Source organism: Tenrec ecaudatus, chromosome 10 (genome assembly GCF_050624435.1).
Source record: "Tenrec ecaudatus isolate mTenEca1 chromosome 10, mTenEca1.hap1, whole genome shotgun sequence".
Taxonomy (NCBI): domain Eukaryota; kingdom Metazoa; phylum Chordata; class Mammalia; order Afrosoricida; family Tenrecidae; genus Tenrec; species Tenrec ecaudatus.
This window is the reverse complement of record NC_134539.1, coordinates 106,770,057-106,788,827: the sequence shown is the minus strand read 5'-3', so window position 1 is coordinate 106,788,827 and position 18,771 is coordinate 106,770,057. Positions and strand designations below refer to the sequence as shown.

At 51.9% G+C, this 18,771-nt stretch overlaps 1 protein-coding gene across 1 annotated transcript in view; it reads left to right on the top strand.

Annotated features, from left to right (window-relative positions):
- The first annotated feature begins 500 nt into the window (after positions 1–500).
- PITPNM3 (PITPNM family member 3) overlaps positions 501–18,771 on the top strand; it is a 99,389-nt gene continuing 81,118 nt past the window's right edge. The window contains exons 1-2 of the mRNA XM_075559591.1: positions 501–519; positions 1,530–1,625. Coding sequence (XP_075415706.1) covers positions 501–519; positions 1,530–1,625 — 115 coding nt within the window. The remainder of the gene's footprint in view (positions 520–1,529; positions 1,626–18,771) is intronic.

Sequence of the window (18,771 nt, the reverse complement as noted above, 5' to 3'; positions counted from 1 at the left end):
TGGGGGTCACTGCGGGGTGCAGCTAATTCAGTGGCAACTGCTTTTCTGTTCCCGACCAGCTGTGACAGCACCACTGAGCCTTGGTGGGCCCTAGGGGAAGTCTCATTGAACAGATGGGGAAAGCGAGGCAGGGCCTTGCTGGCACAATAGCCCAGGTTTCCTGGTGTCCAGCCCAGGCCTCTCGGGGGACAGGCCATGCACGTCTTGTAGCCAAGTCAACACTTTTGGCCTGGTGACTTGTGTCTCAGAAAGTGAGCCTTTTGGGCTGGGGACAGGGGACCCCAGGAATGTCATGCTCTGCTCCCTGGGGGAGTTCCTGAATTTTATAGAAACTGTCTTAGATATCGGTCAGTGTCAGACATGGAAAAATAATTATAAGTTATCAAGGGTTCATGCGGGAGGGAGGAAAATAAAGTTAGGAGCTGATACCAAGGGCTCAAGTAGAAAGAAAATGTCTTGAAAATGATGATGGCAACAAATGTACAAATGTGCTTGACACAATGGATACTATGGATTATGGTAAGTGCTGCATGAGCGGTCAATAAAATGATTTTTAAAATGTCAGAAGGGAGACCAAATGATAAAACACTTTTTTTCAAACTTTTCTCTGTTTATTATAATATTGTCTAGTTGTGATGATTTTTGTTTTCTTTTTTAAAAATCATTTTATTGGGGGAATAAAACATTTTAATCTAAAAAAAGAAAAGAAAACTGTCTTTGAATCGAGGGAGACCTGGAGGCGCAGTGGTTATGTGTTGGGCTGAGATCCACAAGGTCAGCAGTTCGAAACTACCAGCTGCTCCCTGGAAGAAAGATGAGGCTTTCTATTTCCATAAAGAGTTATAGCCTTGGAAACCCACAGGGGTGGTTCTAGCCCATCCTATGGCGTTGCCATGAGTTGGAATGACCTGGGAGTTTTATAAACTAGGATGTAATCGGTTGTAATAGCTACATTATTTTAGAGACAACTACCCACCCCCCCCCGAAGAAGATTAGGCCATGCCGCCTAAACCCAGCTTTGTCATCATGTAAGATGCACCCCAAGTTTCCGGACGTGGAAGTGTGATGGAAAGAATCGCTGCCCACACGTGTGAGGGAGGAAGAACCTGCTGTTCCCGGCACCTGAGAGAACCTGTAACCTGGTTCTCTCAGTCCTGAAACAGCAGGACTCACCTGTGGTGGCGGAAGCTCAGTGTCACCTTGGCAAACTCCCTTCACTTCTACCTCCAGCCCCGGCTTTAGTACACACACGATGGGCACGCCAGCTCCTACCCCCAAAACCGTGGAGCTGGATGGGGGGGGGGAGCGAGGGTGACAGACTAGGAAGAAAGGCCTGGTGATCTCTTTCCTAAAACGATCCAGTGAAAAACTAAGGACCCTGAAAGAAGATGGTTCGATATAGAACTAGAAGGTGAGCCCCCACACGGGCAGGACACGGACTGACCCTTAGTCCAAGGTGGCCTGGGCTCACCCTCCTAAGGGTGGGACCTGGTCTCAGGCTTGGCTGACAGGTGTGTTTCCTCTGGCAGGTGTTCCTTCTCCGGGTGGCGGTGCCCCCTGGCACCTGCGCAATGTGCTCAGTGACTCCGTGGACAGCTCGGATGATGAATTCTTTGATGCTCGAGGTGAGTGAAGCCCGTTTTGACACGACTTCCCCAGAAACCCCAAAGGGCTCATATTGCTCCCTTCCTAAGGGGCCGTCTTTGCAGCCTCACACTGCACACGTGCCCGCCAGGGTAAGGACTCAGCACGTGTGCATGCCTTCACTCTCAGAGTATTTTCTGAACCGCCATGGGGGCCGGGCCTGGGCCAGCTGCTGGAGATACTCCTGTGACCCAGGCAGGCGGGCTCACGGCCCTCATCCAGCTGACTGACTCTGTCCCTCGGGGGCACTGGAGCAATCCTGGCGGGGGAGGCCACAAAAGCAGATACCTACACTTTATCAGGGGTCACAGGCTGTTTTACAAAAGGCTTTCACTGCCAGGGGGGCACCGAGTAATTTTTTTATTTTTGAAAAGGAGGCAGCAGGCCCAAATCAGTTAGGGACCCTCGTGGGAGAAGCCAGGATTCAACTGTCACCCAGAGGCAGTGCCATCACCGAGCGGCCTTGTATGTGCCAGAGCAGAGCGTTGCTGATGTTCCGAGAGGATGATTGTGGGCACCTCGTTTAGTTTGGGAGCCCCCGTGGCGGAGAGGCGTATGCCTTGGGCTGCTTCCCGAAAGGTCAGTGGTTCAGACTCACCAGCGGCTCCGCAGGGCGAAAGAGGAGGCATTTTGCTCCTGGAAAGACGGAAACCGACAGCCTTGGGAACCCACAGGGGTAGCTCTACTCCATCCTGCCAGGTCGCTGTGAGATGGAATCGGCTAGATGGCAGTGAGAATTGAATGGATTCAGTTGGGGGATGGAGTCTGTTCACACCTCCGGAGAACTGAGGTAGAGGTGTTGGCTAGGTGAAGTGCAGAAGAGAGAACCTTCTAGACAGGGGAACCACCACCTGTCTGTCAGTTTCCCCGACTGTGGTGTGTGTGTGTGTTGCTACGATGCTAGAGACTATGATATTTTTAATATCAGTGGGGCATCAGTGATGGTCAAGTCTCAGTGAGGTTTCTAGATTAAGACAGACTAGGAAGAAAGGTTTGGTGATCTCCTTCGAAAAGTGAGCCAGGGGGAACCCTAAGGATCTGGAAGGTGAACCCCACCCCCACTCCCACCCTGTATTGGAAAACACTCCACATTGGCAGTGGCCACTGCAGTGGCCGTTGGGATGATGCAGGACAGGGCAGTGCTTAACGCAGCATGGAGCTGCCATGAACGACGGAAGCCTCTGACATCACCACGCTGGAGGCAGAAGGACCGGGGGACGGTGCGGGCATGGCAGGGAGGCCCAGGGGTCAGAAAGGAGGAAGCTAAGAGGCAACAGAGCTGGTGGCATTGTGGGTTAGGAGGTGGGCCTTTCACCTCAAGGCCCACCTGTTTGAAACCACCCGCTGCCCCTCGGGAGGCAGGCGGGGCTTTCTACTCCCGTGGAAAGGTACAGCCGCAGAAGCTCACAAGGGCTTCCCTGTCCTGCGGGGGTCACATGGAGTCAGAGCAGACTCAAGGGCAGTGACGGTCTTGTAAGAGACAGGAGGTGTGAGATGAGGCTGCTTGGCGGGTTGGTGAACCAATCGTTTGTCTCCAGAGATTGGTGGGGAGTTCAGCCCGAGCACAGGCTCAGGATGCGATCATGTGGGGCCTCACCGGCTAGGTGTCCAGCCCTGGGCTCAGCTGGGCTGTGTGGGAGTGGGTGAGAGGCACTAATAATGGCCGTCCCTATCTGCACCCCAAACCCCACTGCCCAGTCTACTTGGCCCCACTCTGGGAATCCATGATGCACATTGTGAGGGTGTAGGTTCGCTCCTGAGATGGGGCCAGCTTTGAAACGCCTGCCCAACTGGGTCTGGAAAGAGAACCAGGCTGCGTGTTGCAGGGGGGTGGGGGCGGGGGGGGGGGCAATCTCAGCCAGGCACAATGCCGGGGAGATGACTTTCGCTAGCAGCAACGCAACGTGCTGTGTGACCTGAGGCAGAACTTTCCCCTTCTCTGGGCCTCACTTCCCCAGTCAGCTCTGTACCTTCCAAAGTGTCACTGTCCGTGGGGACGGTTTCCAGGGATGTCTGGCTGGCAGGTGGGAAGCTGCCCGATGAAGCCTCCTTGCCTTTCTTGGCTCTGGGCAGAGGGCAGCCACCACCACCACCCATGCCAGCCCTGAACCAGCCCCATCAGGCCCAGCTCTCTCCTCCCATTGGCATTGGATGCTGTGCTTCTCCATAGCAACGAGCCCACAGTGTGACAGGAAGACCTTCAATATTTTGATGCTCCGGAGATTTTTTATTTAAAGTATGTTTGCATTTCACTGGGTGACGTGTTGTGGGAGGCCTGTAGGGGGCAGGCAGGTCAGCTGGGCCCCTCTAGTTCTGCTTGCCCCGCCTCCCAGCACTCTGACACTCCCCGCTCCCCCTTCAGGAGACCCCGTCACTCTTCTCCGTGACTAGTGGTCCCATCTTCTTTTCTCTCCTCCCCCTTCTCATCGCCTCCTTCTTGCTTTCCCTCCTCCACCCCAAGGTCTCGGGCTCCCCCTTTTCCTGCCTTTCACCTCTCTGCACTCCATGCAGAGCCTTCTGTACCTCTATTCTCCTCCCCCATCTCTGCTCTCTCACGTCTGCCCCCCACCATATCTGTTCTCCTCCCCTCCATCCTGCTCCCCATCTCTGTTCCCCCATCTCTGCTCCCAGGTATCTACTGCCCTCCATCTCTGCTCCCCAATCTCTGCTCTCCCCCTCCATCTCTGCTCCCCAGTATCTACTCTCCTCCACCTTTGTTCCCCCATCTCTGTTCTCCCCCCTCCATCTCTGCTCCCCAGTCTGTGTTTCCCCATCTCTGCTCCCCTCTCTTCTCTCCCCATATCTGTACTCCTCCCCTCCATCTCTGCTCCCCAATCTCTGTTCTCCCATCTCTGCTCTCCCATCTTTGCTCTCCTCCATATCTGCTTCTCCATATCGTCTCTCCTCCCCCTCCATCTCTGCTCCCCAGTATCTGCTCTCCTCCATCTCTGTTCTCCCCATTCATCTCTGCTCCCCTGTTTCCCCATCTCTGCTCCCCAATCTCTGCTCTCCCCCTCCATCTTTGCTCCCAAATCTCTGCTCTCCCCCTTCATCTCTGCTCCCCCATATCTTCTCTCCTCTCCTCCATCTCTGCTCCCCTCCACCTCTGCTGTCTCCCTGCTCTTCTCCTCCAACCCTCCATCTTTGCTCTCTCTTCTGCATCTCTGCTCTCTCTTTCCCTACTTCTCTTCTCCAGAACACACTCATTTCCAGGACCCCTCCTCTACCAGGCTGCTGGAGACCCTCTCTAGTTCTGATTGGCCAGCTCCCAGCCCACCTGAACCAAGAGCTCTGTGTGTTTCCTTGAAGTAAGGCTGTAAGAGATGATGCACTTCACTACTTACTCCTAGAAACCTGGTTTAGGTCAAATCTAGCCAGCTCTGTCTATGCACAGGCCAGTCTGTCTCGACCCAGGGCATGTCTGGGATGGGGGCCTCTCTGTAGGCTGCTCTCTGGACCAGCCTGAGTCCTGGCCCTGGTTCTGAGTGGGAGCATCTTGTAGCCCCTCACAGTGCCAGCTCCCGCTGTCCTGAAGCCAGTTCTACTGACCTTGCAGCCAGTGCAGAACCCACCGTGCCAGCAGGGCGCGAGTGTCTACTCCCCGGTACCCTTGTGTCAAGCTGATCATGGCTGACGGTGCCTCCATGTGTGTTGGAGTGACTGTGCTTCATAGGATTTCAGTGGCTGGTTTTCCCTGGAGTAGACTACCAGGCCTTTCTTCCCAAGTGCCTTTGAGTGGCTGTGAGCCTCCAGTCTCTCGATAAGCCGATGAACGTGCTAGCCGTCCAAATCATCCAGGAACTTTGAATGCCAGCAGTGCCTTGGTCGTGCTGTTAAAAACAGTGCAGTCCACCAACCACGCAGCCCACAAAATGCAACAGACGGGAATGTGAGAAATGACCGGGGGCGGGGGGGGGGGAACTACCCCTCCCCTGGAGGTGACCTTTTTGCGGAGAACTGGGTAACAAAGAATGAGCGACCTGCACGTCTGGGGGAAGCGTGCTCCAGGCAGAGGGAACAGCAGGTGCCAAGTCCTTCCAGCGGGGAAGTTTGGTAAGCAAGGGGATGCGGAGAGGCTGCGGTGTGGCATGCCTGGGGACCTTGCCCACCAGCAGGGAAAGGGATGGCAGACATGACCAGAAGACAGCCCATGTCTTTCTGATGTGACTTCCGCCAGGCTCTGGGATGATCCTGGTAGCCCTCACCCACGGGAGACCGGAGGCTCAGAGCACAGAAGGTCACGCGCAGTTCTGGGCATACAGAATGGAGACTTGCCTGGGCGCTGAGTGGAAGAGCTTCTCTGATAGCAGTGGATGATGGGTAAAGATCACTGGGTGGCAGGGGATCTGGCCAGCACCCCTGGGTGAGCCCAAGGAGAAGTGTGACCTGCTAGGGCACCCATATCCCATAGGGGTCCTGGTAATGCGGTGCTAAATTCTGGAGAAAGCATGGGGCCCTAGTGTTTGTTACACGTTGGGTCTTAATTGGCATGGTTGGCAGTTTGAAACCAGGCACCTTGAGGCCCACTGTGTAACCACTGAGCCACAGGGCCCCATGCTTTCACTGCCAGGACTCGGCAGTTAGCACATTCGGCGACCAATCGAGAGACTGGATGCTTAAGATCACCCAATGGCACTTTGGGAGAAAGGCCTGGCCATCTACCCCAGGGATAACTTTTGAATCTCCATTCCTAAAAGGGACAAGGAGGCCTACTTCCATCAAGCTAACGCCGACCCATAGTGACCCTACTGGACAAAGGAGAACAGCCCCGGGTTTCCAGGGCTGTAAATCGCTCTCTCTTTTTAAAATCATTTTATCAGGGGCTCTTACAGCTCTTATCACAATCCATCCATCCATCCATCCATCCATCCATCCATCCATTGAGTCAAACACATTTGTACATATGTTGCCATCATCATTTCCAAAACATTTTCTTTCTACTTGAGCCCTTGATATAAGCTCCTCTTTTCCCCCTTTCTCTCCCACTTCCTACCCTCATTAACCCTTGATAAATTATAAATGATTTTTGTTTTCATATTTTACACCGTCTGCTGTCTCTCTTCCCCCATGTTTCTGTTGTTCGTCCCCCTTGGGGAAGGTTATATATATATATATATATATATATATATATATATATATATATATATATATATATATATCCATCCTTGCGATCGGTTTCCCCTTTCTCCCCGTTCTAGCCCCACCTTCCCCCTACCTTCAAGGTATCCTTACTCCCATTACTGTTCCTGAGGGATTTATCTGTTCTATAATTCCCTGTGTTGAGAGAGCTCTTATGGGTACCAGTGTACATGCTCTGATCTGGCCAGATTTGTAAGGTAGGATTGGGGTCATGATAGTGGGGGGAGGAAGCATTAAAAGACTAGAGGGGCGTTGTGTGTTTCATTGATGCTATGCTGCACCCAGGCGGGTTCGTCCCTTCCTTTTGACCCCTCTTGTGAGGGGATGTCCATTTGTCTACAGATGGACTTTGGGTCTCCACTACAACTCACCCCCCCTATTGTTTGTATCAATATGATTGTTTTGGGTCTTCTGATGCTGGATACCTGCTCCCTTTGACACCTCGTGATCACACAGGCTGGTGCCAAGGCTGCCAATCCTGATGGGGGCAGAGTCTCATCTTTCTCCCATGGACTTGGGGCTGGTGGTTTCAAACTGCAGCCCAATGTGTAAGCCACTAAGCCACCAAGGCACCTTTTCGGAAGTCCCAGGGTGGTTAACTACACTTTATCCTAGATTATAGTTTATAGCGCCAACATTTTAAAAATTATTTTTGGTCAGTTTTCCAGCTTTATTTTTAAAATCATTTTATTGGGGACTCGTACAACTCTTAACACAATCCGTACATCCATCCATTGTATCAAGCACATTTGTACGTTTATTGCCCTCATCATTCTCAAAACAATTTCTTTCTACTTGAGCCCTTGGTATCAGCTCCTCATTTTCCCCTCCTTCCCCGCTGCCCCCTCCCTCATGAACCCTTGATAATTTATAAATTATTATTATTTTGTCATATCTTACACTGTCCGATGTCTCTCTTTACCCACTTTTCTGTTGTCTGGCCCCCAGGGAGGGATTATAGGTAGATCATTGTGATCGGTTCCCCCTTTCTACCCCACCTTCCCTCCACCCTCCCGGTAACACCATCATCACCACTGGTCCTGAAAAGATCATCTGTTCTGGATTCCCTGTGTTTCCAGTTCCTCTCTGTACCAGTGTACATCCTCTGGTCTAGCCAGATTTGTAAGGTAGAATTGGGATCATGATAGTGGGGAGGTGGGGAGGGAGGAAGCATTTAGGAACTAGAGGAAAGTTGTATGTTTCATTGTTGGTACTCTGCACCCTGGCTGGCTCGTTTCCTCCCCAGGACCCTTCTGTAAGGGGATGTCCAGTTGCCTACAGATGGGCTTTTGGTCTCTACTCCGCACTCCCCCTCATTCACAATGATGTGATATTTTTGTTCTTTGGTGCCTGAGTAGAAATATTTTTAATGGCAAGGGGGTTGCTGAGTAATTTTTTTTTTTTCTGAAAAGGGAGCAGTAGGCCAAATACATTTGGGAACCTATGTTAGGTCAGGTTGTCTAGAGAAACAAATTCAGTGACACACATAAATGTATAAGAAAGAGCTTTATATCAAGGATTGATATATCAAGAAGGCATCCCAGCCCAGGCCGACTCACATTCCTAAGTCCGATACTAGTCCGTAAGTCCCTCCTCAGACTCACCTGCCTGTGATGCAGGATGATCAGCTGGGAGACAGGAAGATCACAGGCCAGGGGTGCAGAGTTGTGTGGACCCAGTTGGTGGAAACAAGGGAGGGTGCCAGCGGCTATCAGTGTCAGTGGCAGAGTCTCAGCAGGCAGGAAGGCAATGTAGCCGAGCGAGGAGGAGCTTCCCCATGTCCTTGGTTCTAAGAGGGCCCCCGATCGACAAGGTTAGATTCCGTTCCTACACTTCACTTTCATACATGTTCACGTTGACATGAGATCATCTAACCACAGAGCCTACGGGCTAGAGTAGCTCAGGTGAGTTTACTGGAGTCTGCTTGGGTATTTCCAGCACGGGTCAGTCAATGATGTGTTTCTATAGCAAAACTCTTTTTTTTTTTTCATTTAGAAAATATCACCTACCTCCTTAAGCTTAGTCTTCTAGTCAGATGCCACAACGACTGAAATTAGAGGAGTCCTGAAGGCCACAAACATCTAGGCACAAATTAAAGACCCTTTCTGTAGACTTGACGTAGTGCCCTGAGCTGCCTAACCACGAGGTTTGAACCCGCCAGTCCCGCCGAATGAGAAAGATGAGGTTGTCTGCTCCTCACACTATTCTAAGCCTTGGGAACCTAGTGGCACAGTTCTCTGTCCTGTATGGTCGCTGTGCACTGGAACCGACCTGAGGGCAGTGAGTTTGGCACCTGACTTGGGCAGAATTCTGCTTGGTAGAATTCTTGCCTTCTGAGCTGGACGCCGAGTATGCCTTCCATGCACAGCCACCATCCATCTGTTGCTCTCATGACAGACAGGTTTCAAAGGAGCTTTCAGACTGAGATAGATTAGGAAGAAAGGCCTGGCTACCTCCTCCCAGTGGTCAAGCCAGTGGAAATCTCATGGCTCACAGTGGTCTCATCTGCAGCCAGCCAAGCAAGGGGAAGACCCAAGACCAGGCAGTGTTTTGTTCTGTTGTGCATGAGTCTGTGGAATAGCCACCCCCATGAACTTACCTGCTAGACCCTGGTCTTCGTGGGGGCCTGCTGGAACTAGTAGGCAGGAGATCTGTATCCGGGCCCCAGCTTCTCCCATGGGCTGTGTGACACTGGGCCAGCCAGGCAATTACAAAACAAGGGTGTTGGGTTTTACCTCTACCGTTCTTCTCAGCTCCGCTGGTTCCACGAGGTCCCCCAAAATGGCCTTGTGAAAGCCCCATTGGTTCCAGAGCCCAGTCCCAGCCCCTCACTTTAGGAGGGAATACTTGTTTGCTTTGGACTCCCTCTACACTCTTCCCCTCCTCCCCCGCCCACTCCCCCCCAGTCCAGCATCTTAACAGAAACACCCTACGGATGTGCACAAGAAAGCCAGGCCCTGAGAGTTGTAAGAAGAATCCCTTGGTGCCGGGGTCCTGGGGGTGGGGGTGGGTGGGAGCAGGGTTTGTTCTCAGGGCTAATCAGACCCCTGGTGGTTTGCCTGGGAGCCCAGCAGGGCCCCCGCTTGGCCAGGGGCAGAGATTCTGGCGGCCTCCCACAGAAAGCCTCTGTCTTGCTGCCTTTTGCCTTGTTTTCTGTGCCCCCTGTTCCCTGGCTCACTTGGTGCCCAGCCTTGGTGGTGTAGTGGTGGCATGTTGGGCTGCTAACTGCAAGGTCAGCAGTTCACAATCACCAGCCACTTTCAGGGAGAGAAATGACGCTTTCTGCTCCCATAAAGAGTTTCAGTTTTGGAAACCCCCAGGGGCAGTTCTACCCTACCCTATAGGGTCTCTGTGAGTCGAGATTGACTGGATGACAGGGAGCTGAGAGCACGGACTGATGCCTCCTCCGCTCACTATCTTCCCCCTCTTCCACCCGCCCCCCCACTCCTTCCCTGCCATCCTGAGGTACCCAGTAGGAGGCCAGGGCCTTAGGAGCTGGACTTCCCTGCAGAGACTCAGCTTGTTGCTCTGAGCTACTGGTTTCCCATAGCAACCAGGAGAGGGAAACAGGGCAGGGACAAGTAATCCCATTTAGGGACAAGAGCGCCAGGACACAGAGGGTCATCTCCCAGGTTGTCTCCTTCCGGATCCAGGCTTTGCTGTAATCCTCCAGCCTCCTGGGTGGGTTCAAACCCCAAGGGGAATGTGAGGAGCAGATGGTCCAGAGAGCCAGGGCCCCGATGGGCTGTTACCTGCTCTCCTGCATCCACCAGACCAGAACACCAAACTAGCTGCCATTGAGTCAATTGACTGCTAATGATTCAATAAGACAGGGTAGAGCTGCCCCTGTGTGTCCCCGAGACTAAAACTCTTTATGGGAGTAGAAAGCTTTCTCTTTCTCCTAAGGAACGGCTGATGGGTTAGAACTGCTGACCTTGCAGTTAGTAGCCCAACTCATAAGCACTATGCCAACAGCAGGGATGGGCTGGAAGGATACAGGGGTGGGAAGATGGCGTGTTTCGGCAAAGGAGCCCTCTGGCAACCAATCACTGCCCCGTGGGGGGAGGGGAAACAGAGAGGACAAGGCGAGGGCGCTAGCCCCAAAGGCTTCCTCCGGACAGGAGGTTGAGTGAGGACGATGTGAGGAAGAGGTGGTGAAAATAGCAGTCCTGGATCCCAGAGACCCCAAGGCCATGTAGGTTTCTAGAAAGATCTACCTTGGTCTCTGGAAAGATCTACATGTAGGTATCTGGAAAGATCTACCTTGTTCTCTAGAAAGATTTATCTTGTAGGCCTGCTGCAAGCATGATAGATGGTTCCAGGCAGGCCACCTGGACAAGGGGACCAAGCCCTGGGCTTCCTGTCAGTTCAGGACAGAGAGGCTTTGTACCTCAGGATCCTGTAGGTCCTGCTGAGACAAGGGATCCAGGGAAGGGAGCAACGTTGTCCCTGATGAGCCCTGGAGGGGGTTGGCAGAGAAAGCTAGACCTTGGTGGTGGTCAGGGCTGTGTCTGTGGTCAGAGCCACAGTGATCCTGACTCTGGGTGACTGCGGCTGAGGATGGGGGTGCTCAGGGGGCAGGGGGGTGATGCCAAAAGGATGTCCTCACTGGTCATTGCTGGGGGGATGAGAATCAGCATGCAGGGAAGAGTCCCCGAGAGAAGCGGGGAAAAATTAATAACCAGGACATTCATCCTTTGAGACCTCCCGGGCTCCTGGTGCGCCTCACGTGCCCCAACCGGGGGAAGCAGAGCAGAGAAGCAGAGACTCTCTGAGAGAGGAGCTGTTCCCCCACTCCTGTGTGCGTGTGTGAGTGCCTGTGTGTGTGTGTGTGTGTGTGTTCCCACTGCACTCAGGGGACAAGCTCATTGTTGCCCGAGTGGGAGAGCTGAAGGCTGTCTTTGGAGAGCAGGGAGAGGGAGAGGGAGAGGGCGAGGAGCCATTCATGGAGAGACAAGGCACCCATACAAAGTATGAGATGCAGAGAAGGTGAAAAGGAGCAGGGGTGCTCAGTCAGGATGGGGGAGAAAGACACACACATACACACACACACATACACACACACACACACACAGAACCGGAGACACAGAGACCAAGAGGGAAGCTCAGAGAGAGCAAAGTAAAACAGATCCATGGGCTGGACGAGAGAGACCCTCCTAAGGGGCCAGAACCTAGAGAGAGAGAGAGAGACCTGGGGAGCGAGCAGAGATGGAGAAAGGGAGTGGTTAGAGAGGAGAGAGCAGGTACTGGGGGAGAGAGCAGGGGAACAGGAAGGAGACCTGTCCTGGGAGACACACAGACTGATGGATGGACAGAGGGATGGGGCAGGGAGCCATTGAGAGAGAGAAGGCCCTAGGGAGATCAGATCTGTGAAGAGGACAGGGCAGAGGGAGCCGGAACACCACGGACTGCCTTGCTTTTCCGGGGCTGGCTGGTTTTCCACCATCGACAGAGCGTGGTCCAGTTTTCTCTCCACCTGACACAGGTTCTGGCTTCTGCCGGTGTCACCACGTATGTAAGAGGAAGACAGACAAACGACCAAGAGAGGAGGACGGGGGAAGGGTGACCACATCATCAGGCAGAGAGAGAAAGAGATTAGGGCCCCCTAGAAGTATGGTGCTCAGAGCTGCCCAGCCCTGGGGGTCAGCTTTTCAAGGTCCTGATGACCTCTTGTACCTCTCTGGGATGGGACAGATTATACTGTCAACAAAACAGAAGGCCACCTGCTGCTGCCCCTGGGCATTCTTCTGCTGTGTTGGAGGGCTTTGCTGTTACTGCCTGTTTCAAGGTTATCTTAGACCAGTCCTGTGGGTGTGCCTCTAGTGTCAATTGGTCCAGTACTCCTGGCTGGCTTTTGTTTTGTCTTTTAGGAATTTGAGTTTTGTTCTGTATTTTTCTCGTATTTCGTCCGGGGGCTTCAGTTGTGCTGCTGGTCAGAATGGTTGATGGTGGTAGCCGGGCACCCTGTTGGTCTTCTGGTTCATGGACTATGAGTTGTACGGACCAGTTTGCTGCTCTGAGCTTTTGATGCCCCTCATTCTCTTTTGCTATGAACGAGTCAAGAGCAGTGTTTGTACCTTAGAGGGCTGTTCGCTAGAACTTAAGGCGCGACTCCTTAAACCAGGATGTCGAACATTATCTTTGAGAGCTAGCTTATGCTCACGGCCTCAGTTGTCTCCAAGACGATGGGCCCCAGTCTTTTACCTCCATAAGCCAATCCTGTGAGTCGGTCGGAAGCCTCCATAACCCTGTCTTCTGTGTTTTTTTTAATATACATGGATCTGTATGTAGAACACGCCAATGTGTATACCATATATGCACGTGCCAACAGAGAACACCTATTGAGCAATTGTCTTTTTGTGACTGGCTTATGTCACTCAGCACGATGTCTTCCAGATGCGTTTGTTCATGTTATAAGATGGTTCACAGGCTCCTCCCTATGCTTGATAGGTCTGCAGTAGTCCATTGTATGTAGGTATGTGCCCCAATTTATTTATCCATTCCTCCGCTGATGGGGCTTAAGTTGCTATTGTGAGTAGTGCTGCAAGGAACGTGGGTGTGCGTATGGGTGGGGTACCAGCCCCACAATCGAATGGGTCCAAGGGGCGGTTGTGTAATCGAGGGGTAAGTTTAAAGAGACATCAGACAAGATCAAGCTGACGAGTGCTCACCTTCGCAGTCATGACCTCAGGGCCAGGTCCTTGCAGAGAGAGAGAATATATTTCCGACCAAGGCCTATATCCACTTGGGGGAGTGTGTGCAAGCCCCCCTAAGTACAGGTTACCACATAGGTAACAAAGTGGGCTGTCCTTTAACCCTAAAGGTCCCTGATACATTGGAAGAGTAACCTCCCACCAGTGCCATGGGCAGGTAAGCGGAGTGGCTGTCCACAGAGCCTAGAGAGCGATAGCAGGTTACCTTAGATAAAGCTTCCGGCTCCATAGCAGTCGGCCGTGTCCTTGTGAGAGGTAACTCTAAGGTAGCACCATGATGGGAGGATGTAGTGGGGAGCAATATTAATTCTGAGAATGTGATTGGGACTCACCTCCACCTCACAAGGGTGAAGGCCTGCCTCCACCGCAGAAACCCAGCCTGCCAGGCTTCTTACTGTAGGAGACTAAAGGGTGCATCCGTGTCCACTCTTCCCGTTCTCTGCCCCCCACACATACACATCCCTGTGTTCTCAGTGATCATAGGTCTTGTAGATTTGTAAGGTTTCTCTAGCGGGTCACACCTCGGTTCTTGGCTTCACGGGAGAAAGAATTCACGCTGAAGCCCGTTCTGTAACCCCAGTGGGTTGCTGTGAAGGACGGGAGGCGTTCCAGGTTTTACAGTCTCAAAGGGGTATACACGATTTCAGGGCAGTGTGCCGAGCCGCGGGTTCACAACTGGACAAGAGAAACCTCGTGGAGCAGCGCACCCACACGTGCGGGACCGCGGGGAGGGAGAAGCTGTGGCACAGCGGGGACCAGAGAGCAAGAGGGGCGAGAGAGTGGGGCATGAGAGAGAGCGAAGGGGTGAGAGAGGCTGTGGTCCCAATAGGCTCACACAGGGGAGGGACACCTCACCCTCAGACCTGCCACTGACCAGGAACAGGGGGAAAGAGAGCAGGCTTCCTACAGCCAGGCTATTTCAGATCTCTGGCTGGGGAGGCGTGTTTGCTGGTATTGGTTGACCCCATTGGCTGGCTTGAGCCCACCTGGGTGATATCATGAGCCTGGGCCTAGTTTGGACCATCCGGGTGTACCTGGCTGGGGGTCTCTTCCTAGGTGTCTGATTCCTTCTCAACCTCCTTTATGGGCTCCGGGACAATCCCCTGTCCCTATTCTGGCGGCAGCTTCTCTTTGATTTCATCAGGGCACACACTCTTCCCTAAGAGGCTCTAGGATGGGAGAAGGAGAGAGAAAGCCAGGGGGTCCCTGAGGTCCAGCCCCCTTTTAGGACCAGAGACAGCGCCAACTGTTGGTGGATGGTGGGTGTGTGGGACCCAGAGCCCTGTGTCCAGTGTGGTTCGGAAAGATGACTCCCACGGATTCCCCCCCGGAGTCATCACTGAGCGCAGACAGGAGAGGACCAGGGTGGGCATGGGTGGAGGGGAGGAGCCTTTCAGAGAGCTCCAGCCTCTCTGGTTCCTCCTGAGCAGTGCCTGCTCACCTGAGCCCTCATCCGCCCGAATCCCGATGGAACCTCGACTTTTCCTGTGAACAAGAAGCCCTCAGCTGTGCCCGCTGTCTGTGGGCACGTCCTCTGCACGGCAGTCTGGGCCCCGTGACCCGATGCCATCCTCAACAGCTCCAGGAGCTGGACCTTGGGAGTCCCATTTTGCTGGTAAAAACCCAAGCCTCAGAATACTCAAATCGTGTCCTCAGAGGAACAGGATTGCTAACGGGCAACATGCGGCTCTTTCTTCCCAAACACACTGTCTTTCAAAGAAGCACTGCTCCCCAGGCCAGGAATGGAGGCTCCCGTGGCTTCTCAGCCCCTCTGGGAACTGCTCCTTTGTTGGTTTCTTTTGTTGAAACCCCTTGGCACCCAACAGCAGCACCTTGAAGGTCTCCGAATGTCTCCGTCCTGTCTGCAGCCACAGGCTCGGCAGGCAAGTCTTTGTCTTGGTTTGGACCCTTCGAGTAGGGGTCTCATATGACGTTTGTCCTTTTGGAAAGGGCACATATCACTCGGCATAGTGTTCTCCAGGTCCATCCATGTCATGAGGCGCTTCGTGGTTTTATCGTTTTTTTTTAACGATGCACTAAATTCCAGTGTGTGTGTGTGTGTGTGTGTGTGTGTGTGTCTGTGTGTGTGTGTGTGTGTGTGTGTGTGTGTAAAAGCTTCTTTACCCATTCTTTTACTGTTGGGCATTTGGGCTGTTTCCAACCTCTTGCTATTGGGAATCGTGCAGTGATGAACACGGGAGTTGGGTTAGTCTGAGTAGACTAGACAAACACATTTGTTGATATTCTTATAAGCGTAAGAGAGAACTTTATATCAAAGAGCAATTGCCTATTAAGAAAACACCCCAGGCCAGTCCAGATCAAGTCCATAAGTCTGATATTAACCCATATGTCCGATACCAGTCTATAAACTCCTCTTTAGACTCACCCAACACATGCAATAATGAATGCAGGAAGATCACAGGCCACTGGGTAGAAAGTCTTGTGGATCCAGTGGCGGTAGAAGCATCTCAGCACTGGCATAGGTCTCCACGTGGCTACTCCAGCTCCAAAACTCTGGCTGCCATGTGGCTTGTCAGCAGGAAGATATAACAGAGAGAATGTGTGTCTTGCCTTCAGGGAGGAAGACAGGAATTCCCAGAATCCTCAGGAGAAGGCCATGCCCACACAGAGGGATGATTGTCTATGACGTGATTGACAGGCTAGATTCTACCCCTTTGCTCAAGTTGACAGGTGATTATGTAACTGCCACAGGAGTGCATATGCCTGTTTGTGTCATAGCTCTAATGTCTTTAGGGCATTGTGTCAGTCTGGTTACATTAGAGAAACAAATCCATAGAAACTCATGTATAAGAGAGAGTCTTATATAAAGGGTAAGTGCACATCAAGAAAACATCCCAACCCAGTGCTGCCCAAACCCACAAGTCCAACATTAACCCATATGTCCAACACCAATTCACAAAGTCCTCCTCCATCTCACAAAACAGACACAATGATGCTGACTACAGGAGGAAAGCTGAGTCAGTGAATGTGTAAACATCTGAGCACTGGCAGGGATTTCCACACGGATGCTCCAGCACCCAGGGCTACATCGGGGTAGGTCCATGTGACTTCTCCTCAGGGATGTCTTGCAGGAAGTGAGCCTTGCCAGCTAAAGCAGAGAACTGGCTAAGGCAGCTGCACCCTGGTCCGACCATCACAAAGCAAGATACCTGAGAACTCAAGACGCAAGGCTCACTGAGCCATTTATCCCTCCACCCTTCAAATAACCCCACCTGTGTTTATTGGCCAGGTTGGCCCAATGCACTAACTCCCCAGGCATGTACCAGCGGAAGGATTGCTGGATGGTGGGGAACATCTATTCTCAGGTGTTTGAGGTAGCGCCATATTGCTTTCCACAGTGATTGTACAGCTACAGCTGCAGACACTTTAATCGTTGAAATTGGCTCAACTCAAGAGGGGTCGATAAACACTCGCTCTGACACATTTCTTTTTTTTGTTTGTTTCATTATTTTCAATTTCATTTTTTTCAGTTTCATTAATTTTTCCTCTTATTTTTCTTAATCCCTTTCCATTTCTTTTTTAAAAACGTTTTATTAGGGGCTCCTACAACTCTTATCACAGTCCATACATATACATACATCAATTGTATAAAGCACATCCATACATTCCCCGCCCCAATCATTCTCAAAGCATTTGCTCTCCACTTAAGCCCTTTGCATCAGGTCCTCTTTTTTCCCCCCCTCCCTCCCCGCTCCCCCCTCCCTCATGTGCCCTTTGTGATTTATACATCGTTATTTTGTCATATCTTGCTCTATCCGGAGTCTCCCTTCCCCCCCTTCTCTGCTGTCCCTCTCCCAGGGAGGAGGTCACATGTGGATCCCTGTAATCAGTTCCCCCTTTCCAACCCACTCACCCTCCACTCTCCCAGCATCGCCCCTCACACCCTTGGTCCTGAAGGTATCATTCACCCTGGATTCCCTGTGCCTCCAGCCCTCATATGTACCAGTGTACAACCTCTGCCCTATCCAGCCCTGCAAGGTAGAATTCGGATCATGGTAGTTGGGGGGAGGAAGCATCCGGGATCTGGGGGAAAGCTGTGCTCTTCGTTGGTACTACCTTGCACCCTGACTGACCCATCTCCTCTCCTAAATCCCTCTATGAGGGGATCTCCAGTGGCCGACACTTGGGCCTTGGGTCTCCACTCTGCACTTCCCCCTTCATTCAATGTGGTATATATATATATATATATATATATATATATATATATATATATATATATATATATACATACACACACATATTCTTTTTTTTTTTTGCATGATGCCTTATACCTGGTCCCTTTGGCACCTCGTGATCACACTGGCTGGTGTGCTTCTTCCATGTGGGCTTTTTTACTTCTGAGCTAGATGGCCGCTTGTTTATCTTCAAGCCTTTAAGACCCCAGACACTATCTCTTTTGATAGCCGGGCACATCAGCTTTCTTCGCCACATTTACTTATGCACCCATTTGTCTTCAGCGATCCTATCATGGAGGTGTGTAGCCAATGATATGATGATTTTTTTGTTCTTTGATGCCTGATAACTGATCCCTTTGGGATCACTCGCTCACTCAGGCTGGTGTGTTCTTCCATGTGGGCTTTGTTGCTTCTGAGCTAGATGGCCGCTTGTTTATCTTCAAGCCTTTAAGACCCCAGTCACTATCTCTTTTGATAGCCGGGCACCATCAGCTTTCTTCACCACATTTACTTGTTCACCCACTTTGGCTTCAGCAGTTGTGTCGGGAGAGTGAGCATCATAGAGTACCAATTTAATAAACAAAAGTATTCATGCATTGAGGGAGTGCTTGAGTAGAGGCCCAAGGTCCTTCCGCCACCTTAATATTAAACCTATAAATGTAGACAATTAGATCTATTTCCCCATCCTCATATATATGTTTGCATGTACACGTCTTTGTCTAGACCTCCATAAATGCCCCTTGACTCCCAGCTCCTTCCTCCCTCTCCCTTGACTTTCCTCCTGCCCCACCACCATGCTCCATCCCCACCTGGGCTACAGCTATACCTCTTCTCTACGCAACCTTACCCTTGATCGTTCCCCATCAGGCCTGTCACTCCCCCCTCACTACCATTTTGGGTCCCATGTTGTTCCCTTGTCCCTGTGTTTATTAACACCACTTCATTACCCTCCTTCCCCTTCCCCCTCCCGGATCTGTCTGTCCCCCTGGAACTGTCTGTCCTATTGTTTTTCCTCCAGATAGTTCATCCAGCCTGTCCTATTCAGACAGACCTGTGGAGACACTAACATGCACGAAAGC